The sequence below is a fragment of the Taudactylus pleione genome, unplaced genomic scaffold (assembly GCF_031769625.1).
Source record: "Taudactylus pleione unplaced genomic scaffold, aTauple2 ptg000218l, whole genome shotgun sequence".
Classification (NCBI taxonomy): domain Eukaryota; kingdom Metazoa; phylum Chordata; class Amphibia; order Anura; family Myobatrachidae; genus Taudactylus; species Taudactylus pleione.
In genome coordinates, this window is record NW_028284620.1 from 849,895 (window position 1) to 874,349 (window position 24,455).

At 40.5% G+C, this 24,455-nt stretch overlaps 1 protein-coding gene and 1 long non-coding RNA gene across 4 annotated transcripts in view; one reads left to right on the plus strand and one right to left on the minus strand.

Moving 5' to 3' along the window:
* LOC148517344 (uncharacterized) overlaps positions 1–24,455 on the plus strand; it is a 121,806-nt gene that overhangs the window by 75,872 nt on the left and 21,479 nt on the right. Inside the window, exon 2 of the long non-coding RNA XR_015879297.1 lies at positions 21,802–21,930. This is a non-coding gene — a long non-coding RNA (uncharacterized LOC148517344). The remainder of the gene's footprint in view (positions 1–21,801; positions 21,931–24,455) is intronic.
* Positions 5,852–24,455, minus strand: part of NMU (neuromedin U) — a 103,984-nt gene continuing 85,380 nt past the window's right edge. For all 3 annotated transcript variants that reach the window (XM_088478793.1, XM_088478794.1, XM_088478792.1), the window contains 3 exons: positions 17,019–17,075; positions 9,919–9,957; positions 5,852–6,558 (listed from right to left, as the gene is read on the minus strand). In XM_088478793.1, coding sequence (XP_088334919.1) covers positions 9,922–9,957; positions 17,019–17,075 — 93 coding nt within the window. In that variant the 3' untranslated portion in view covers positions 5,852–6,558; positions 9,919–9,921. The remainder of the gene's footprint in view (positions 6,559–9,918; positions 9,958–17,018; positions 17,076–24,455) is intronic.

Below are 24,455 nucleotides of genomic sequence, written 5' to 3' on the forward strand. Positions count from 1 at the left end.
TATATATATATATATATATATATATATATATATATGGGTTTAAACAGTGTTTCAGTACTCCATAGTTTTATCACAAAAGAAAATTTGAATGGATGAAAATTAAGTTTAAATAAAATAGAAAAGGAAATCTTGTTAAATACTGTATACAGTAAACATTATCACACATAGGGGCTGATTCTGAGTTGGATGGTACTCTTTAAATGGATACAAATAGTGAGTTTTAGCATACAGCACATGCAGGGATGCCAATCTTGGCGTATCTCTGTCCTATACTTAGCTGGGCGGATCTTTGCTGGATCTATCTTTCTGTGTAATTGCTGTTTTCGGGGCGGGAACAGGATGTTGACAATGCAATCACAGGGAGCTGTTCTGTGATGTGGGAGTGTCGTGGGCATGTAGCTTGGGTTCCATGCTATTCTGGGTCATGTGTGAGGAGAAGGGAAGCCTGACTTGCACCTAGTATAGGGGCTGGTGCAAGTGCTGATACTGATGTTGACAATTACTGCTGGGGGCAGAAAAACAATGGCCAGACTGGCTTCTGGCTTGAAGACGCACTGATCCTCCCATTAGTCCCATGCAAACCCGAATTAGCATAAGTAATAAATCAGGCTTCCGCGGCATCATGCAAACACAGACCCTTTATGTCAGACTTAGATTCAGCCCCTTTGTTATGTTATAAAAGAGTCATAATTAACAATGCATTGGGCGCTAGCGATATCGCTAGGCACATCATACCTGGCAACTGTCGCTAGCGACCGCGAGAGCGATGTATGTGATATGTCAATACGAAGCGGTATATCCGCCAAACATCGCTCCAGTGTGTACCCGGCTTTAGTTAAGACATAATTTACCTGCATGATTTCCTAGGTTGTGGCATGTAGTAGTAGCGTGAGTGTGCTGATAGCTGCCTTGTCACTTACTAACTGGTCACCAGAACTCCAGGCTGAGGGTTCTAGATCTAGTATTATGACAGAACAATCAGAGATTCTAAGCTAGCTCTGTACTGAACAGACCACATCACAGCACAGCCCAGTGACAGAGGAGGAGATTTATCATAGCTTGGAGAGAGATAAATTACCAACCAATCAGCTTCTAACAGGTTGTGGAGAGATGTACCAAGCCATGGAGAGAGATAAAGTTCAAACCAATCAACTCCTGTCATGTTACAGGCTGTGTTTGAAAAATTAGTTAGGAGCTGATTGGTTGGTACTTTAACTCTCTCCAAGGCTTAGTAGATCTACCCTGTGTTTGAAAAATTATAGTTATTTAGTGGCAGGTACTTTTGACATGTGTATATATAAATTGGCCAAGTTGCCATTTGGTGGCAGAAAAATAAATTGCAGGGAATTTCAATATTAAAATTTGGGAAACACACTTTACATGATTTGGGGCCTGATTCAGAGTAGTACGCAAACCCGATGGTTTGTGAATTACTCCGATTATGAGAGATTTGTGTATGCGCAGGTTCTGTACTGTGCATATCTCCCTTTACAAGATTGCTTCAAGTTCCAACAAGCATTGATATGATGACATGCTGGGACACTTGATAGGCTGCGGCATTTGGGCGGTGGAGCAGAGGTAGCGACTGGGACCGTTCTACAAAACAGCAGCGTGTTGCCCCCATTTGTAGGCATGACCAGGCCAGGGAGACGCAGACTTCCTGGCCTCTGCTTTGGAGCTACGAGGGGCAATCTGAGTAACCTCAGGGTTACTCAGATTGCTGATTGTCTCTCAAAATCCAATGCTGCGTTTTTGAACACAGCACACGGATCTGCGATGTGATCAGGAGGTGCCTCCTGCTGAATTAGCATATTAGTTGTAGATTCGCTGCAGCTGTGCAATGCCATACAACTCTGAGGGGTCTATGTACTAAGCAGTGAAAAGTGATAAGTCTGTGATAAGTACCAGCCAATCAGCTCCCAACTGTAATTTTTCAAACACAGCCTGTGAGATGACAGATGTAAGCTGATTGGCTGGCACTTATCACAGACTTATCACTTTTCACTCTGTCACTTATCACTGCTTAGTACATTGGGCCTGATTCAGAGCCGGACGCTCTGACCAGTGCGCTCGCTCTGAATCAGGGCCCTCCTCCATTAAAATGGAGCGTCCTCCTGGACGGTCGTATAGCTGTGGGTGACCATCGCGACCATCGGACTTGCGACGGAAACCCTGCGGTAGGGTTTCCCAGCCACAAGCCCTGGAGTGATTTTGGCTCTATCAGAGCCAAAATCACTCCCACTGACATCACTAGTGATGTCAGTGGGGCCGGCTTCAGACGGTAGGCGTTCCCATGGGAACGCCTCCGTCTGGCAGGCACGCCCCCGGCACGCACACAACCAAAAGGGGCGTGCTGTCAGTCACCATCGACAGCACGCCCCCTTTGGTGCGAGACCCGGAGCGACAGCTTGGCTGTCGCAGTCCGGGTCTCGCGCATGCGCACGACGGAGCTCCCTCCGTCGTGTGCATGCGCAGTGGGGAACATCGACCCACTTGCGAGCGTACTGCCGCTTGCGAGTGGGTCTGAATGACCCCCATAGACCCCTGAATCAGGCCCTTGGTCTGTTTTTTTTAAAGCAACAGCATGGTGTGGATTAACAATATCGCTCTGAGTTTGAAGACAATTTGCTATATCTGTAGACATAACATCATTTTTTTTTTTTTTTACACCACCAATCTTCTGCTAAAGCTCTGTAGCCCCTTACAGTCCAGCAATTAGTAATTCAGTCTTCATTTCTCCAGATCATTTCAAGGGACATTTTTATAGAACTTCTGGCTGGATGCAAAAAAACTCTTGTTCAACACGTTAAACATGAATCGAATGAACTTTCACACTGCCATAGCTGCAGGTCCACTTATTTATTTTTATTTTTCTTAAAGTTTTAATAATCGAGTAAATGCAAACAAGTATTACAAAATCAGTATATTGTGGTCCTGAAAATTATTTTCACAAAAGGGGTAATTTACATAAATCAGATTTACACATCACTACTAATTATCAACTTTCTTTATTAAATATTATTACATTTTAAGTGCGCTACCAAAAACATTATAATTAGATAATTGGAAATGTATTGCTAGACAACAAAGACAAGTATCATAGGGTGAAAGCAAAATAACCTACAAGTGGAATACATTTGTGGGAACATCTGCAACAGGTAAACTGCGAAATGACACTAAGTAAATATCAATAAAAACTGAAAAATTGGGAGTGTCCTAAAAAATCTGTCCAGTAGTGTATGTGTGAGAAATATATATATAGATATAGATATATATATATATATATATAAAATCTAATAAAAAAAAACCCTAAATTTCGAGCTTAGAAGATAAGCAACACTACAGGAGGAACCTCTGTTAGAAGGAACCAATACAACATAAACACATAAAAAATTCCTAAGTGCGTTATGTGCAATCAAATTAAAACAGTTTGAGTTAGCAGGTTGCTTGAATGTGAAAGTCCATCGTCTAAATGTTTAAATAAGGTATTCTCCTTTTGAACTGTGTGACCATGAGGGATCCCGTGGATACACCCTCCAGCAGAAAATCACCCAGCAGAAGGTCAAAAAGGCCAATTAAGATAGATACCAAATGCTTATTTTTGATAAAAACATAGGTTCAGCATTTAAAAGTTCTGGTTCACATAAACAAAGTAAAAAACATAACATAGATCCAATAAATCAGTGAGCCAAGGCCAGTGTAGAGGAAATGTTTTTTTTTTTAGATCCACCCTCACCTTTAAACAGTTGTGAGCTCAATAGGGAGGAAATCTTCACACAACTGGTCAATGGAACCGTAACTAGTAAACCCTACATCTTTTGACTTCATCAGGGGTAGGTATTAAATTTTTTTTATTATAACCCATAGGGGTATGATTTACAGGTAATAATCGAGAGTTGGTGGGTAACGCTGTACTTCAGCTGATTAATCACGACCCAATCGGGCTCAAATATGATCCAGGTCTGATAATCAAATATCTACTCCTAACGGGTTCATAGTAAGGATCAGAGTTAAGCTCAAATAGATATACAACAGTTAGTGAGTTAGCGGTAACTGTCCAAAGCTTCTCAAAATTATTCAAAATCCGTGAAGGACCTGGGAATTCCCTTCTGTGAGAGCAAACAAATGTGAAGCTTGAGACTGGTTCACATCTACCTTAGTTAAACATTTACAGTATGGACTTTCACATTCAAGCAACTCAAACTGTCTAAATTTGATTGCACATAGCGCACTTAGGTTTTTTTTAAATTATATATATATATATATATATATATATACAGCCAGGTGCATAAATATTGGGACAATGACAGAATTTTCATATTTTGGCCTCTATTCACCACCACAATGGCTTTGAAATGAAACAAACAAGATGTGCTTTAACTGCAGACTTTCAGATTTAATTTGAGGGTAATTACATCCAAATCAGGTGAACGGTGTAGGAATTATAACGCTTTCTATATGTGCCCCCCACTTTTTAAGGGGCCAAAAGTAATGGGACAAACTAAACAATCCCAAATCTAACTTTCACTTTTTAATACTTTGTTGCAAATCCTTTACAGGCAATTACAGCCTGAAGTCTGGAATGCATAGACATCACCAGACGCTGGGTTTCATCCTTGGTGATGCTCTGCCAGGCCTCTACTGCAAATGTCTTCAGTTCCTGCTTGTTCTTAGGGCATTTTCCCTTCAGTTTTGTCTTCATCAAGTGAAATGCATGCTCAATCGGATTCAGGTCAGGGGATTGACTTGGCCATTGCATAACATTCCACTTTTTAGCCTTAAAAAAACTCTTTGGTTGCTTTTGCAGTATACTTCGGGTCATTGTCCATCTGCACTGTGAAGCGCCGTCCAATGAGTTCTGAAGCATTTGACTGAATATGAGCATATAATATTGCCCGAAACACTTCAGAATTCATTCTGCTGCTTTTGTCAGCAGTCACATCATCAATAAATACAAGGGAACCAGTTCCATTGGCAGCCATACATGCCCACGCCATGACACTACCACCACCATGCTTCACTACCCATCACTCTGGTACAAGTTGATCTTTGTCTCATCTGTCCATAGGATGTTGTTCCAGAACTGTAATGGCTTTTTTAGATGTTGTTTGGCAAACTCTAATCTGGTCTTCCTGTTTTTTAAGCTCACCAATGGTTTACATCCTGTGGTGAACCTTCTATATTCACTCTTGTGAAATCTTCTCTTGATTGTTGACTTTGACACATATACACCTACCTCCTGGAGAGTGTTCTTGATTTGGCCAACTGTTGTGAAGGGGTTTTTCTTCACCAGGGAAATAATGCTTCTATCATCCACCACAGTTGTTTTCCGTGGTCTTCCGGGTCTTTTGGTGTTGCTGAGCTCCCCGATGCGTTCTTTCTCTTTAAGAATGTTCCAAACAGTTGATTTGGCCACACCTAATGTTTTTGCTATCTCTCTGATGGGTTTGTTTTGATTTTTCAGCCTAATGATGGCTTGCGTCACTGATAGTGACAGCTCTTTGGATCTCATATTGAGAGTCAACAGCAACTGATTCCAAATGCAAGTGTCACACCTAGAATCAACTCCAGACCTTTTACCTGCTTAATTGATAATGAAATAACGAGGGAATAGCCCACACCTGTCCATGAAATAGCTTTTGAGTTGATAGTCCCATTACTTTGGCCCCTTAAAAAGTGGGAGGCACATATAGAAACCGTTGTAATTCCTGCACCGTTCACCTGATTTGGATGTAATTACCCTCAAAATAAATCTGAAAGTCTGCAGTTAGAGCACATCTTGTTTGTTTAATTTCAAAGCCATTGTGGTGGTGAATAGAGGCCAAATTATGAAAATTCTGTCAATGTCCCAATATTTATGCACCTGACAGTATATATCTTGCATTTTAGGACACAAATAAAATATTCATGCTCTGCTCTTTTGCTTCGGTTTGAAATATTTTTCTTTTTTTGTGTTATCATTTCACTGTAGAGCTTCAGCATTTCAGATTTATGTACATGTTCGCAGCCTCGTATGACACAGAAACAATTAGAAGTACAGTATATAAATTAAAATCAAATCACCATTTTGGATTCAAAATGGTGCTGAATTGTCAAATCCATTTGCTTGTTCAGCTAAACGTTTCACTAAAATAAACATAAATGTGTCTATACAGCAATTCCAACACATGAAAGTAAAGCCTAACAAATACAAATCTGTTAAAAACAACCCTCAGTGGACAGCAGTAATATACAAGACGATAGAGACATGTCTAGCAGAACAGTACTTTCAGAGTAGGAGTATTCTGCATGCAGAGAGCTCTTAATTTGTACCCGTCACCATTCATTTTCACTGTACACCATATTAATAAATAATAATACACAGTAGAACACGGAAAAACAATTTTTTTATTTTAATATGCTTTTAATATAATTAAGAAATAAAGAAAAGTTCGGCAGTTGTAGCCAAAAATAATTTATGATAGTAGCCTTTACATTCTATAGAGAAAGACTGTTACAGGTGTGTACAACATAAGGTATATGAGTCTTTATAGTTGGATGTTCACTGCTTCCGTCAACCTGTAACAGAACAATGATAATATTATCTGTCAAAGTATCTCATCGCTCTGTCTCAGAATAACAGTAGTAAAATTGTAATAAGACATTAGCTACAACTGGCAAATGCTGACATTAGGCTGAATAATGCATACTTTAGATTCCATCATTATGTATAATATATTTTAATGGGGTCATGTAATTAAATCATAAGTCCACTCTAATATACTTTATTATTTTTTTTTACTATTAAAAGGGTGTATTATATATATGTAACACCTATCTTATGTACAATAACATGTGTTTTGCTAACTCTTTTTCTATCTACTGCACTACCCTACTGTGAATCACAATCCAGATGCCACTGGCCTTGAACAGGGTAGTGTGAACTGCATTTTGAGCTACTTAGTACAAACTAATGTCCCAGGTGATGAGGTGGCGGGGTCTGGGCACAGGCAAAAGACTGTGTACACTTCTTCCCCCAGACAATGTAGAAGTAAAGCTAGGACTTGATAATTTACCAGGTGAAGGAGTTAATTTTGAAATATTTATTTTTAAACCCCTTAAGAAAAAAGCTCACCAAATATTTAATTGGCCGCAATTTTTGTTTTAAAACCTCATGTTTTTGGGGTTTTTTTGCCCGCTGCATCTTCAGAGCACTTGCAAACTTTTTAAAAATCAAAATTTTAAGTTACAAAATGTTGGGACTTGCTTCAGAACCCCTTGGACACCTTTCCCCTAATGACTAAACAGGCAACTAAAAGTTTAAAATTAGCTTAATTAGTCCAATAATTACATGTCATTATTGGTTGTTGAAAAATATGGCCTCAAATGATCCCAAAAATATATTTTTTTGTTAATTTATGCACCCCAAATTTAATTACACTATTTATCTAAATGAAAAAGAATTGCTTTTTATCAGTTTTTACATATTTTTTTTGCTTTAAGTGGAGTGAGCATACCCGCGTTAATGAAAATTAGTTGCGATAGCCATGGTAATTTTTACTGCAAAAATTGTTTATCTAACTGGATATGCCCCAAGGAGGACTTTTAGTTTAATACTTATTGAACAGAGCTTGAAAACAAAATACATAGATTAGGCCCTTTTAGCATTTTCATTTTCTTACTGCTGTAGTTTTAGCTCACTCTTTTGATGGTGAGATTAGTGGTATATGGACATTTTAAAGCACTTACCCCAAGCAGCAATTGAAATAAAGGTGCCTACACACTTGGCGATGTGCTGCTCATGATCCAACATTGTGTCAGATTTCCCCTTGAACTCTCCCCGCAGCTCTCCGGCAGTCGTGGGCACGATTTGGTGTTAAAAACTGTCCATTGTGACAAATGATCTATCGTGCCTCCTAACTATTCCAGTGCATCGTGACTGAGATTGTCAGATCTGCCCTACAGCACAGCAGATCTGAAGATGCGATGTACAACCTGCGTGGACGCATATCAGCATCGTTGTTGTGAGTGGACACTCACGATTTGGGCATATTTGACACTATTTGTCGTCACGATGCGTCGGAATCGGGCAAATCGTGTAAAATATTGCTAACTGTGTAGGCACCTTAAGTATGTTAAATATTCCCTGTAGTATAGATTGGGTAGATCTCCACTGTTCGGCAAAAATGTGCCCTCACAGTGCATCTCTATTTGGTCATATAAATGTGGTTATTTATCCACCGTGTGCAGACATAGGTGCATGTCCATATACCCCTTTATTTCATCTTTTACATTTTTGTGCTACTTGTTCTAGTCTAACAATGAGAGTGACAGACAGTGCAACAGTCTATGTTACATGTCATTATCACACAGAAGACTGACTATATTATAATGCTCAAAATGCATATATAAATATGCTGTCTTGTATAAGTCATGGCCTCTGCCTTCACCAAGAACCTTGAGAATATCCGGAACAGGGAACTTCTCGGTAGAAATACCAAAATCAGCACTTGGATCTCAAGTAAATATCTTGTCCTGCCAATCTATATCTATTTTTTTTAGCATATTAGCAGTATGTTTGGGTGAAAGTCTTCAGTTTTTCCCTTCAGAACATCACCTTTAAGAGGCTGATGCAGTTACCATAAACATAAAAAACAACTACAACTGTGTGTAAAGCTGGGTACACACTGATAAATATATTGCCTGTTCCGTTGGGTGTGTACAACGACGTCGTTCACAGACATATCCGATCTGCTATGCAGCACAGCACATTGCCGATATATCTGAAAGATATATTGATCATCTGCTGGTATGTATGAACGACCCGCCGATAGCCCATACACATGCTGCAGGGTCTCGGCGGTGACTGACAGCTCAACTGGGCAGGCAATTTAAATGCCTACCAGGTTGAGCTGTCAAGCCCAGCACATCGGGCAGACGATTGGTGTATACACATACCAATCGTCAGATAGGTCAGCGGAACGGCCAACCCATCGACCTAGTGTGTACCCAGCTTAAGGGAGATGACATAAGTTAAGTGCAGAAATAACTTTTTATTCACACTGTAAATGGCAATCTCAATAAATATAAATATATAATATAACTAAATGGTTCAAATAATAACTAAATGGTTCCAATCCTGTCACAGACTTCTAGGCCTGGGGAGTATTATTAGTTTGGAAAGTCTACTTTACCTTGGAGTATTCATAAAGCACATATTTTATTCCTTTGTAATTTGTATTAGAAATGGAATGTACCAAGTCACAGCAAAATGACTGTTTTTCATGGAAAAGAATCTCTATGAGACTTCTGGGCAAATAGGAGGAGTGTACTGGCTGGAAGACACGTTATTTATATGTTTATAAACATCATCTTAGGGTTCCAGACAGACCTTAGGAGTCTGTTCCTAGCAGCTTGCGATAAATAGCCGGACAGAGCACCAATATCTGGCACGGTATAGACAGAGAGTCTGGGCTTATGGACTGCTGAGCACTAATCTAAATAAGGAGCTTAAGTGACCCTTTGTATTAAGTGTAATGATAACCTACATCCTGGTTTGTAGACAGACTGCAAATTTAGGACATCTGTCAATTTGGTCAATTGTTATCATGTTAATTTTAAAATAGCAATAGAGACACAACAAGTAAAGTCATGCGGAGCTGAGGATATAGAATCAGTAACTCTTTGGAAGTACAGCTTTATGCAAGACATGAGACTTCTGGTAATGTTGCTTTAAAGTCCAGGTTGAATAGCACACAATAAACAGTAGACTAAAAAACAAGTCGCTGTATTAAGGCCAGTGTTCATCACACATCACAATAAATTGGTACATGAAAGTACATACTTTATATTTTATTTTAGATTTAGAGGAATGACTAAGTGCATGTTACAATAAGGACTGTTGTCCTTAAATAAAATCAAATAACATGATCTAAATACCTGTTAACGGAAGCCTGGTGATCGTCTTCCATTACGTGCCTAAAAAGCAACAACATATTGGATCATCAGTGATATATGAAACACAATAAACTTGTGGTCATAAAACTTCCATATAAACTATGGTTGATAATTAGGAGGACTATGAGTATACAGATACAACAGGAAAAAAGACAAACAAGACTGTGTAGCATATCCCTTGTGAGCTACAGTAGTAATATACAGTATAATATACTACTTGTACTTGTGCCGTTTTATATATTTGAATGGCAAGAATTGAAAATTCAAATACAAGAGTATGTCTATGATATTAAAAGAAATGCAAATGCCAAAGAAAGTGAGAAATTCTAAACATTTTTTATGCATTTTAAGGCAAACATAACTGCGAATCATAACAATTAAATGGGGGAGGCAGGAGTCACCATATTGGATGTGGACAATGTGGAGGCAATCATTTTTCTTTCCTTTAAAGCTTTATATATAGACAATCTTAAACCTGCCCTCGAGTGCATAAAATGCATATAACAGTCAAATTAAGCATAAATGCATCTCAAAGTTTAAATGGATTTCTCTTAGCTTTCCTTTTAATTGAAGGGTTCCTCTGTTCTTATAACATTTAGTATAGTTGTCTTTGTGTCTTTTAATAGGGGTTGTTTCTATCATTCTCAGAATATAATATAGATTTAAGGCTAAATTAAGATGTTGGTAGATTTTTATTGGGCTTGTGTATTGTATTTTAACATGTTCATTTAATTTTGAGGTTTAATGGCAATAACTTTTATGAACTTGGAATTGTCTTCCAGTGAGAATGTCTGGATTAAATGAAGTCTTCTGGGACATCATTAGTAAACCATTTCAGTGGTGCGGAAAGGAAATTTTTTCATGCACAACTTTCTACACCTTATCTGTATAACACACTGCGGTTAAATGTATGATATTATAGCAGGTATTCCCCAGCACTGCCTGGTTTTCATCTCTCTCTTTCCTCTTCTCTCTCTTCAGAGCTCCATCTTCCCCTCATCTATTTCCCTTAGATAATCTCAATAGATTATTTTTAGCATTACCTTTTTTTGTTTTCATCTTTGCTATTGTACTTTTTTGTGATGTTGTCACTTTTACATCTCTCTGTGTGACCTGTGCATTCCTTTCTTCTATACCAAAGATAAGCAACAGGTGGTCACAGGGCTCCACCGAGCCGTGACATGCAGCCCCAATTCCTATCTGCATTTATGTCATATGTGCTTGTTTAAAGCTTACAACGCATGTTTAAAATGCCTGCTGAGATGTTATTTACAGAAATGTGTCTATTTATTTTATTAATTACTAGCTGGGTTTAAATCTGCAAGTTATTAAGTTATCAATGCGTTGGATGTAACGTTTTAAAAATAATTAGCAGTTTAGCAGCCCTTCTAACACACCCATTAGGGAAACTCCATTGTGAGGTCCGACCAGGACCCCAAACACTCCATTAGGCATCCCAGACCAATTGCCACCCCTCTGTGAAGTTTTCATCAAAATCCATCCAGTGGAAGGCCCAGAACAGGCTCCCCGGGTCAAAGTTCTGCCCAGTGTACACCAACAAGAGGTCCAACTGGGACCTCAACCCTCTAGTATGTCTTCTGGGATCCAATGTTACCACTTTGTGAAGTTTTCGTCCAAATCCATCCAGTGGAAGGCTCAGAACAGGCTCCCCGGGTCAAAGTTCTGCCTAGCGTACACAAACAGGAGGTCCAACCAGGAACCTAACCCTCCTAAAACCTGGTCAGGATCCAACTGGACCACCTCACGTTGGTTTTATCCCAATCAGTGCAGGGGTGTCCGAATGCATAACCGGACAGACAAACAAACAGACCCAGGGCCGTAAGGAGGGCGGTGCAGCCGGTGCCTCTGCACATGGCGGAATCCTCCAAGTTCATTGGCCACAAACTGCCCGGCTCCAGAGGTCTGTATAAAGAGAGTTTGACCTGCACTGCTGCTCGCAGGACAACTCTGATGAAGTTCCCTGCCCTCCACCCACCCCCTGACGGTTAAAGGTATGTGCTCAGGGGGAGTGGAAGGGGCGGCAGTGCAGCACAGGGTGCACTGCTGCCCTGATAAGGTGCTGAACAGACCAATGAATTTTATATATAGGATATGTATTGATTTAATTTACTACTAAGATTAAGGGGTCTATTCATAATTACATAATTATCACTTGTGATAATTATGTTTTAAACTCGCTGAGAGTTTAAAAGACTGTTTGGAGGCATTCATCATGCCTCACTGCCTAAAGTATCACTTCCGAAAAGCTGCTCTGTTTTTCTTTTTGTGGAGTCAGCTTTTCGGAAAAGTGATACTTTTCCCCCTACACCTGCCATGCCCTTTGGATTTTCCCGCCACCGCCGGTGTCTGTCCCCCCCCCACGCTGCCATGTGTCCCCCACTGCTGCGTGTAACCCCCCCTCCTCCTCTGTGTCATCTCTCCCCCTGCTGTGGTGTGCCGCTCTCCGGTGTCCGCTCTGTCAGCCACCCGCCCTGTGTCCTCTCTCCTCCCCCTACTGCTGTGTCCTTTAGCTTTCCCCGGTGTCCGGTCTGTTTTCGCTCCCCCCTTCTCCCCCTCTCCCCTTCCACTCACCCCCTATCTTCACTAAATAGATCCCTCTGCCGGCTGCAGCAGCTGCCTTGTACTTGTAAATCTTCACAGGCTGCCGATTATCGGGGGCTGAACGCCATCACAGGAAACCAACAAGTTCCGAATAAAATGCTTTTGCAGAACTGGATGACTGGCCCGGACACTTAATTTATACACAAGTATGTGAAAGTGTTAATTTTCACATGGTTCTGTATAAATAAAGTGATGATGAATAGACCCCTAAGTGTCATGTGTAGTCTTTTTGACAGCTAGAGGGCTGTCTGATGCGGCCCCCGAGGTGAGGTGTATCTGGTTGTCTGGTTTATACTATTATATATTTTGTTTGTGGATAATGTGATTTTATTGTTTGATTTTCAAGTATTTGATGTCTGTAATCATCATGAGGTGGTATGTTGATGAGTAAGTGTAAGAAATAACAGAAGTGTTTGGAGACTGGAGATGTGTGTTATGCCGGAACTCTCTGGAAATAACACTGACATTGGCGCGAGGGATCAGAGGTCAAATCAACTGCCTTACCTGCCATTGCAATGACACTATTATCACTATTTCCAGTATATATTGTGGTGAGAGGGGTGGTCTCTCACCTGAATTGCCTACGTTCTGGAGGGATCAGCTCCCTCCAAGGGAGAGGAAAACTAGATTGGCACATTCTGCACCTGCAATAGAAGTTTGGATTTCCGGGTTTTCTGTGCTGCACAACTCAAACTGGAAATATAGAATTGTGGGTTTTCCAGGTCGCCCAGAGCCAGCAGGAACTCTGCAGCACAGGCAGGGTTTAAAACTCTCACACACCTGTTGCTCATTGCTCCTGATGCTGGACAAACTGGCCAGGCGATAGGTTGGGGGTGGTGGTTAGCATTAGGGTGCCAGGACCTGGAGGGTCCAAGGCTGGGAGAGCTGCAAGCTTCTGCTGACTGATTAGCACAAGGAGTGCTGATCCTTTTATGTTTGCTTGTTTATTTCTATGTTATGTGCCTGTATGTGTGCAGGCCTAAACCTCACGTATGCTAAGATGCAGTGTCTGCTACCATTAAAAAGACACTGCTTTACAGGTAAGTACCTGCCTGTCTGGAGTCATCATTCTATACCCCATGTTACATGTGGTAGCCCATACAGGGACCTCTGCACTGCTTTGTTGCAGTGCATATGCCAACTGCTTCTAGCGTGGCAAAGGAACTGAAAAGGCAGAACGTTTGGTATATGATGGTGGGAGGTTGGCGTTTCCACCGGAAATGCCGGCATTTCCCATCGCATCGCCGGATCGCGACTGACAGTCGCTGATGTATGGCCACCTTCAGAAAACCTATGCGGATTTGTCCTCTGCTGATGCAGAAAAATATGACCTAGTCAGAAGTGCTATTCTGGCCAGGTCAGGTCTCACTCCTTCTGGGAAAGCGCAGCGCTTCCACGAATGGGCCCTATTACCAGAGGTACCGATTCGGAAGCAGGTTGCAGAACTCGCCAGACAGGGGCAGAGTTGGCTCCAGCCAGAAGACTGCACTGCAGATTGTAGAGATGGCGGTTGTTGACCAGTGTATAAGAACCGTAGGGCGGAATATGCAGCGCTGGTTCACGCAAGCTGATCCTCAGAATCTAGAGGAATTACTTACAGTATTGGAGCGGTATGAGACCACAGGAATTATAACAAAAATGGCAAAAAAGAAACTAGGGAATCAGTGACCAGTTAAGATCGCACCCCACTGGCCTGTGACCCCGACTGTCACCCCTTCCTCAAGGAAACACCACTGGAGATGCCAGGGTCATTTGCTATGAGTGCAGAGATCCAGGTCATATACGAAGGGACTGTCCCTGAAAAACAGAGCCTATGGAGTGTGGGGTTGCTAGTATGTGCGTTACATACCCTGCTTTTTGCACAATGGTACCCCTGGATTCCAGACTCCCATTAATGTGGGAAACTGTGTTACTGAATGGCTGAGAACTGCCAGCTATTATAGACTCAGGGAGTGAGCTAACTCTGAACTCAGAGGCTGTCCTGCCCAGGGTAGTGGAAAAGGTGCCAGGGTTAGTTGAAGTACTCTGCGTTCATGGATCCACAGAAAACTTTTCCAGAGTGCAAGTAAGCCTCACCATAAAGGGGCATGCTTGTGAGGTGGTCGACGCAGTTGGTCCTAAGCTCCCCTATCCTATAATGTTGGGACGCAATTTCCCAGGCTTTGTTGAGCTCTTAAAGGAACCACAGAGACAATGCCAATGTAAAGTCTCCAAGTCCCTACCTCCGAAAAGGGAGAAGAGTGGAAAAGCCAGTCCTCTTTGGAGAGAGAACATCTGCGCAATTAATGTCTGAGGAAAGAAATCTGCAACACTTTCCCCGGTTACGGGCAGACAGAAATATTTGCAGAGGTGTCATACCCAATACAGATGCTGCAATGGATGTGCTGGAAACCGCCACACCTCAGGTTCCTAGGTGCCACTGTAGTTCGCCTGTTCCTACAGAAGTTCCGCTGGTGGACACATTGTCAGCAAAACAGCGAAAAGGAGCGAAAGCCTAAGTTCGCAATAATCAGGATGTGTTTTCTTCCCTGCCAGGGCGCACTGCCTTAATAATGGAGCACGGGATAAATACACCTGAAGGGGTGGGCGTAAAGCAGCGACTGTAGGCACAGCGACAAGCTTTCCAGCAAGAAGAAAGTCCGGTCCCTGTACTTCACGCTAGACCGCTCGGATGTCACACTGGCTCTTTGAGGGATACTTTGTCTGTGGGGCAGCGGAAAATAGCAGAACCAGGTGTCCGCAAGAAAAGAAGGATGGTTGCTCCTCTGGCAGAACGCACCACGTTCAGGACGTATGAAGACAACACACCTGGAAAGGTGGTTCGGAAGGCTGAATAGTCTCGGCTGTCGTGAAAGGAAAAGTGCGCTTCCCCAAGCTTGGAAAAGCGAAGGGGGAGGGGATGTGTGGTGAGAGGGGTGGTCTCTCACCTGAATTGCCTATGATCTGGTGGGATAAGCTCCCTCCAAGGGAGAGGAAAACAAGATTGGCACATTCTGCACCTATAATAGAAGTTTTGAATTCCGGGTTTTCTGGGCTGCACAACTCAAACTGGAAATATAGAATTCCGGGTTTTCCAGGTCGCCCAGAGCCAGCAGGAAGTCAGCGGTACAGGAAGGGTTTAAAACTCATACAGCTGCTGCTCATTGCTCCTGATGCTGGACAAACTGGCCAGGCGATATGCTGGGGGTGGTGGTTAGCATTAGGGTGCCAGGACCTGGAGGATGCAAGGGTTATGCTGGGAGAGCATGCCCAAATTGTGGCTGCAAGCCACTGCTGACTGATTAGCACAAGGAGTGCTGAGACTTTTATGTTTGCTTGTTTATTTTTATTTTATGTGTCTGTATGCGTGCAGGCCTAAACCTCACATATGCTAAGGTGCAGTGTCTGTTACCATTAAAAAGACACTGCTTAATAGGTAAGTGTCCTAACCATAAACCTCCCCCTAACCCTCTTTACCCACAGCCTAACCCTCCCGCAGCCTAACCTTAATCTTTTCCCACACAGCCTAACCTTAAACCTCCCACTATAGCCTAACCCTAAACCTAACCCTCCCCCAAACCCTAATACTTACTGTCGTGATGTCAGTGGTTGGGATTTCGGTGCTGGGATGCTGGCACCCTTATTCTGACCGCCGGCATCCTGACTGCTGGGAACCCGACTGGAAAGTACATGTTTCTCAACCCAAGGCTGGATGCTGATGAGTCAGTGAGTCAGTCAGGGCATTTGATAATAAATATAAATATATATATATATATATATATATATATATATATATATATGTAATCATTATCATTTGATGGATCTTCTTATACATGCTTATGTCCCACTGTTAACTTAAAGTGACTGTGCATGGCATATTGCACCGCATTAGGGATAGTGTGAGAACTGTGTGAGGGTGTTGAGTTTAAGAATAGTCAGAATGTGAACGACTACAGAGAAAAAGGAGTGGAAGTTAAGGTAAGAAGAAGAGTACACAGAACCAAGAAGGCACCATGCAAGGCACTAGGGAAGAGAGATAGAGAGTAATACATGTCAATGAGATGAATTAGGATATTGTAATGTTCCACTGGAAGAGAACTTGCCTTTCATCCTTAAATACTATATTAATGCAGTTCCAACTTTGGGGGATATTCAGTTAGGCCCGATATATTTTGGTGAAAAACAGATACTTTTCCTCGTTTTTCGACCGTTTTTTTTTTTTATTATCCCAGTATCCTATTTGTTCGTCCATCACAGCGGCGAATACACAGCACAGATAATTTTTTGGGACCCAACAGGTCCCGAAAAAAAAGCTACAATAAGTACCGGTGTCGGCCCGGACTTCAGGGCTGATTGGATAGCCCCGGGGATTCCATTAGCGCCCAAACAATGTTCGGGGCTAATTGGTTACCGCCCTTTGTCTGCAAAAATATAAATGTATTTATTTGGTTATATTATAACTGGTTAGATTTCTACCATACCTTGTACTGAAAGTTTGCACTTCTGCTGGAAAAAGCTCCTAGTCCATTGAGCACTCCCTGAAAGAAATAAAGAAAATGCCAATAAATCATATGCAGCAAATCTGTGTTTGTCAGTTTGGAGCTGGTGCAGAGATATGTTGAGAACAAAATATAATCTACCATTACTTGTTACAAGTCCTAATAGTTCTGCTTACAATAGAGCTGAACTGCTTTCAGGATGCAGAGTTTGTCCTTTGTGCTGGGCCACAGTAAGATACTTTTTATATAAGGTTCATCTGTGTAAGTTTGTTGGTACTACTTATAGTTGTGTTTTATAAACACTGACAAATTTAATACACTGCAGAATTATTTTACTTTGATTTAGAATGTCAAACAATTGTAAACATAAGAAATGGGATTAAAAAGAGACAGTACATATTATTTAATTATAATGACAAACATATCTTCTTTGGGATAGAAAATGGTGGCCACATTGCAAACACAGACATTACACAACTGTGCAGAAGACTTGAAAATCACTACAGTGAATAGGGTGAGATGTATTATCATGTAACTTATCCCTGTGCTGGGACAATCGGCATTGCCGCTAATTACAGCAATGCAAAATGTCTTAGTGCAGCAATGGATTAAAAAGAAAATCACCAGGAAGGTGTTATGAAAATTCACTCCTCAGGTGATCTCTGTCCGGCCGTATCGTACCAGCCTAGTAGAATATGGAATGACTTCTGGGTGGCCACATTGTGAATGCGTAAAATCTTGAAAGACCGCAGAACTTCATTGCGAGCAGATATGCAAGGATGTATGGCAATGTCAGTACTCGTAAGGAACCATAGCACCAATCTCAGATGATGATGTGTAAAAACGGTCAGCTTCTTGTCACTGAGTAAGTGGCCATAATGCTTCACCGCCTTAGCTGGCCATAACGGCGGTCATTGCAAAGAAAAGCTGAAGGCGCCGCTGGAGAAATCTCAGATTTCCCACGGTCTTCCTTTTTAATACAAAAACTCATAAAATGTATGGGAGCTAGTCTAGCTTTACAGTAGTCTCATTACTTGATTAGGCTGCTGCTCCCTCCAGGAGGAATTGCTAACCTCCAATTTTACAAGATAACAACACAAATGGAGAAGAAAAAAATCTCTTCACCAAGGGAGCGCTGCTAAATCAATAATGAATTTAATCACATATATAAAACGTATAAAACATTGAAAGATAAATTAAATTACAATGATTATTAGTGGATCCACAATAACTACAATCTAAAAAATGGTAATCTATTGAAACCCATTGAATAGTGCAATTTCACCATTGGAAATCTATTTAAACATGATCCAGCATTCATTAATAATGTGCATTAGAATACAGTCTGACAGTTGTTAGTACTGTATAGCAGGGTTCAGCATTAGCTCATGTATTAAGGCATAGTCCAGCAATGGTTAATATTGCATAAAAACTTATTCCAAAAAAAAAAGTCAGACACATACCAGTGATCGTTAGTAAGTTAGTGCTTTTGGTAAGAGGACTTCATCCAGTGCGGCTTGGTTAATAACACTCAATAATATAAAATGACAGGCTCATAAACATGATCATCCCACTTCCGATCCCCTGCACACTTTTTAACCTGCGGCTGTTGATGAACCAGCCCTGCAGGGAATCAAACAATAGCTTATGTGCAATATGATGCACCCAGGTACCGGTACCTTGATAAAAAATTCAGCATGCAACCATCCTGATCGCGATGGTCAGAGGATCCTTTTAACAGTGGGGAATACAGGATAACTAATTTCTCCGCCTTCAGTCGCTATCAGCGGCTTCCTCAGATAATCAGTACTCGTAAGCAATCATAGCACCAATCTCAGATGATGATAGTGACAAAAAGCTGAACTTTTTTACACCTGAGTAATTGGCCATCGTACTTCACCGCCTTAGCTGGCTATAATGGCGGCATTAGAAAGAAAAGCTGAAGGCGCCGCGGGAGAAATCTCAGATTTTTCCACGGTCTGCCTTTTAATACCCTTTGGAGAGGCAGTAATGACCCATTTATTCCGAAAAAAAGGTGTTATCACCGCTTGACACATTTGCCCCATAGCATCTGTGTTCAAAGTATTTTACGGTAAATGTTTTTTTTTTTTTCTTGTGGCTTTATGTATAAGTAGAATGATAATATATTTATTAAAGTATTTAAAACATAAGGTTCTATTCAGCAACCAAAGTGTTGCTTAAATCATGTGGAAACAAACAGTGCCTGATTTAAGTATCCCAGCTATGTAAGTAAGGCTTAACAGAGAAGATAATGCAATTATCTTCTCCATTAATGCCTGACTCTTACAACATCACATTGTAGAGAGCAAGTAATTGCTCTTTACAGCACTTAACATTTTCTGATATTCAGGTAGCAGAAAAACATACAAAAATCCTTAAAGGCTTACCTTATATAACTCCATCTGAGAATGGTGTTAAACAAGGAAAATCCTTATTTCTGCCAAAAACTGCAGGGACAGATGGCTCTCGTCCAGTCAGTCCCTGCGGGTGGCTGATGCTCCTCCTACTCTCCTCCTCTCATTTGGTAATTACACAGGTGTGTAAAATTGCATATATATATATATCGCACAATATATAGCTCTTCCCTGCGTTTGTCAGTCTTAAATTCATACTGCGCCTTTCCACATACGCTCCTCCATGGAACTGCACATGGGAGACAGAGGAGCATGTGGGGGGAGGAGACAATCTGAATTTAAAGCAGACAAGTGCCGGGAAGCTTGTATGTGTGTGTGTGTGTATGTATGTATGTATATATATATATGTATAATATATACTGTTTTATTGTTTGCTCATTTGTTTATGTACTTTGTAAGGCACTGTGGAACCCTTGTGGCGCCATATAAATAAAGGATGATGATAATAATAATAATAATATATGTACAAATATACATACTTGCATTTGCCTGCAGCTTCACTCTCGTGAATGTCTATTATTGCTCAGCGGAACTAATTTTACAAAGACAGTAAGGGCATCTAATACTGTAATGTATATTTTATATTGTAGACACTGATCACAAAATATCTTTGTAAACAATATTTGTAGTTTTTCCTTCAGGATTAACACAAAAAAATGCTTGGGGCTACCAACTCGTGAGCAAGCCACTTAACCAACAGTAATACTGAAAGGCTGCAAGTAACACAAGCAGCATCTCTGTATTTATATGTGCATACATATATAACTGTTTGTGTTCGGGGTGTGCAATATGTGTGTGTATATATATATATATATATATATATATATATATATATATATGTGTATATATATATATATATATTCATATACATATAGTCATTTTGGACTTGAGGAGCCTGTGCAAATTCCGATAAATGTTTTCTCTCCATAGTTCATAAACAGTTCCTAAAAGTAAATTTGTTCCAAAAAAGTTATATCTATATACATCTAGTCATAGGAGCCTGCACACGCCAAGTGTCAAGCGTCTGTTTTCTTCTTTAGTGTTCCTCTCCCTAATGTCGTATTGAAATAATACATACCTCAGTTTCTTGTTTCCAGGTGACTAAGGGTGGGTAGACACTAGACTATATGCTCCATGAGCGTTATCGTCTAGTGTTTTTTCCCTGCAGTACCGGGCTCAATGTCGTTAATGACATTGAGCACCCACACTAAACGATATCTTTCACGATATCGTTCAGTGACGTCACCCTCCCTAATCCCCGTACTTACCCTGCAAGTATGGGCGATGAAAAATTTTGTCAATGACCAGTGGGAAAGTGCATCGCTGGTCATTGACTGCATACTCACTAGACGATATTGCGGATGATGAACAATAACGATATTGTTCATATCGTCCAATTTATTGTCTAGTGGATACGCGGCATAAGCTATACAATATTGAAAACTCAATCCAAATTCATCCTGTAGTTTTTGCATTATGCCTGAATGAACAGACAAGCAAAAATTCCCTCCCAATTTTTTTGTCTCCATAGATCACAGTCCCAGAAAGCAAATTTCTGCAAAACAATTTCTATGTACAGACAAAACCATTACAACTTTATGATAAGTATAGATATGTATATATGCTGTGAGGAGATGGGGCATGCACAGTGCAGGACAGTCTTTATGGACAACCGAAAAGACTGCATGTAGGAACTTATCGGCACAGCGGAGTAAACTTTGGAGAAGATGAAAATAATCGTGCCAATGTTGGCCGAAAATATTCCTGCCAATACCGACAAGATTGCTGTAGGGACCCCATAACCTTTAACTTATTGGGTATAGCATCCCTATGATAAAGCAAATGTAGTCGGATTTCTATTCAAATTGCATGGTACAGTATGTTTTTGCATGGTACAGTATGTTTTGTGCATGACTTTGAAAATCTGACTGCAATGATAGGTTATTATAACTGCCATATAGCCACAGGTGGATGTAGTCAGCATGTTGACATTCATAATGTCAACATTATATTGCTGACATGGTCAGAATGTCATCATTGACAATGTCAACATGTTAAAAATGCCAACAGTCAGAATGTTGACAGATGAAATCAGGGTTAGAAGCAATTAGGGTTAAGCTGCAATTAGAGTTAGACTAAAATACCAGTGTCGACATTCATAATGTCGACATATTGAACAGGTCAACATCCTGAATGTTGACATTTAGATCTTGTCCACAATATAATGTCAAAATAATGAATGTCAACAATCTGAATGCCGATATTACATATCGAACCAGCCACAGCACATTCGGCACAGAGAATAATTTCTTTTCTTTTTTTTTAAACAGGTTTTTATTGAACATAACACAGAAATAAAGAGTACAATTACCAAAATTGGTTTGAAAATAAACAGTACATCCATGTATAGCAATACAAAGAAAATACAGTATGGATATACTGTACATAATCATTATGCTGTAAGTATCGCAAATTGCACTCCTAAAGCATATAGAAAAAGCATCTTTTACATTTATTCAACAACTGAGAGAGATTTAAAAAAAAATAAATCATGTGTCAATTTACGATTAAGTGAGTCGATATTAAGTGTTTGTATGAACTTCTCAAAAAGATCCTGAGTACCTTGCATGATTAGCAAAATGTAATCGATACACCTTATCCATAACAGGATGCTCTCTCCCACCACCCTAACATAAATGTACATACGTTGTGCACATGCCGCAGCCATCGCAGTGCCTCTTCTCTGCAGAAAGACCTGGTTGTTGAAAGTAATTCTTAAACAATATAATTCAAAGAGTTATAGCAATAGACCGTGGAGTTCAGATGCATTTTCCAAGTCAAGGAAGAATTTGACTGCTTTAAGGACTTGATCATGGTTGATGCTAGTATACAGTGATTACATATCAATACCAAGAAAATTGACCCTCATCCTGTTTGATATCATTAATTTTTCTCATGATGTCAGAGGTATACCTTGCAGAGGGTAGGGTGGTGACAGGATGTCGTAGATGGGCATCAACGAAAGTGCTGACCTGTTCTGATTAGCTCCCTATGCCAGATACTATGGGTCTCCCAAGGGGCTCAGACCTGTTTTTATGCACTTTCGGCAAGTGGTAAAAAATTGGTACTTTGGGGTCAGTCACTCCAAGTAATTCATGTTCCTGTTTTGAAATAACCCCATTCGTTTGGCTCTTTCTATGATTCTCACATAAAGAGATATAAAGTTTTCCATGGGATTAACAACTTGGATCCGTTAATTGACGATTGCCCTTTTTCAAGTAGAGCTCAATTGACCACAGGACAATATTGCCATCTTTGTCAGATGGTTTGATAACGATTTTGTACCAATTTTTTATCTCTGACAGAGCTCATCTTCCCTGTGTTGTAAAGCTGCGTACGCACGCAGCAGTTTTTAGGACAACTGAACGATAGCAATATCGTTATCATTCAGTTGTCAAAAAAATCGTTCAGTTTCAGCCCCAGAACGATAACGACCAATGCGTTTGTAGTTGGTAGTTATTGTTCATCGCCCGAACCTCCCATCCAACCTGACGATATAGTCAGGTTGAACATGTTCAGGGATGAGGGAGGGTGGCCGGCACTGAACGAAATCGTTCTTGATTTCGTTCAGTGTTTCTGTTCAGTGTCGTTAACGAAACTGAGCACTCCCCTGCCGGGGACACACGGGACGATGTCATTCATGGAGCGAATCGTCCCGTGTGTATGCACCTTTAGATTGGTAATCGTTTTCTAGTATGCTTCAGAAGTTCATATCTCTGGATACTAAATCCATATATATCTCTACGTGAGCAATGTCCTCATACCTGGATACGAATACAATAATCAACTCTCATTATTATCAATAACAGACAGAATTGTTTTAATAGTTTATTAAACTGTCAGGAAATATTTCTGCTTAGGTCTATAACTTTTACATACATTGAAAAAATAATAATAATTAACATCACAATGGCGCTGCACCTCAAAGCAGAAAAGGTTGCAACCGGTTGCAAAACTCAGAACAATGTATGCAAAAAAATAAAAAAACAACAACCTCACATGTGCTTATGAGTTGTTCCTTCAGTAGTTCATGTCACATGTGTCCAAAATGTTTCAATGTAGGTAATCCACAGTACATGAAAAGGATAAGAAAAGTACAATCGGGTAATACAGTCACTTCCTAAGTACACTCTACCGCAAGGTAGTGTAACACAAAAAGAAGAAAGGTGAACGGGGATCCCCTCCTAGCTTCAGTTCCTACTCCCTTGATGACATCTCACCCATCAGTGAGGAGAAAAGTGATATGGTGAATCCCTTACATGTATGCTTACTTCTGATAACGTGGTACTTGCACATAAAGGTATCTTTGATTATCCCCGGCGTGGGTTCCTCACATTGGAATAGGACTCGCCAACAAGTGCAAACATAGAAACGGAAACAAGGGAGTCACCCAGTTTCATATATAACCCACACAATGGGATGTTTATTGAAATAGCATGAAAAAAAAAATGTTTTTCTTATAAAATTCCAAAATTAAAAATTCTAAAACCCTACCATCAAGATGGACTAATGCTCAACTCTCTGTCCTCATGAAGATAGAGCCCGGGTTTGCAAAAAGGCACAGGAGTAGCATAGATGGCAGGGAAGCCACACAGATATAGGTGAGAAAAAAGTGATGAGGCACTATTCAACATGTTTAGGCGCTCTGCGACGCCTTTCTCAAGATAAGTGTCTCTTCTATAGTTCCACTATTTCTTCCAGCATGCTCATGTGTGGCTATATTTATTTTTGTATACTTTTTTGTTGTTGTTTGTTTTACATACATTGATTACTTTTTGATAACACTTATACCTGTATATGATTTTATAAGTGAACATAATTATTATGGTTTTCTGCTCCCACAGTTAAATACACTATAATCACTATTGTCAAAATGGTCACAAGTGATACAGAGTCTAGCCAAAATGTGTATATTATAAACTGG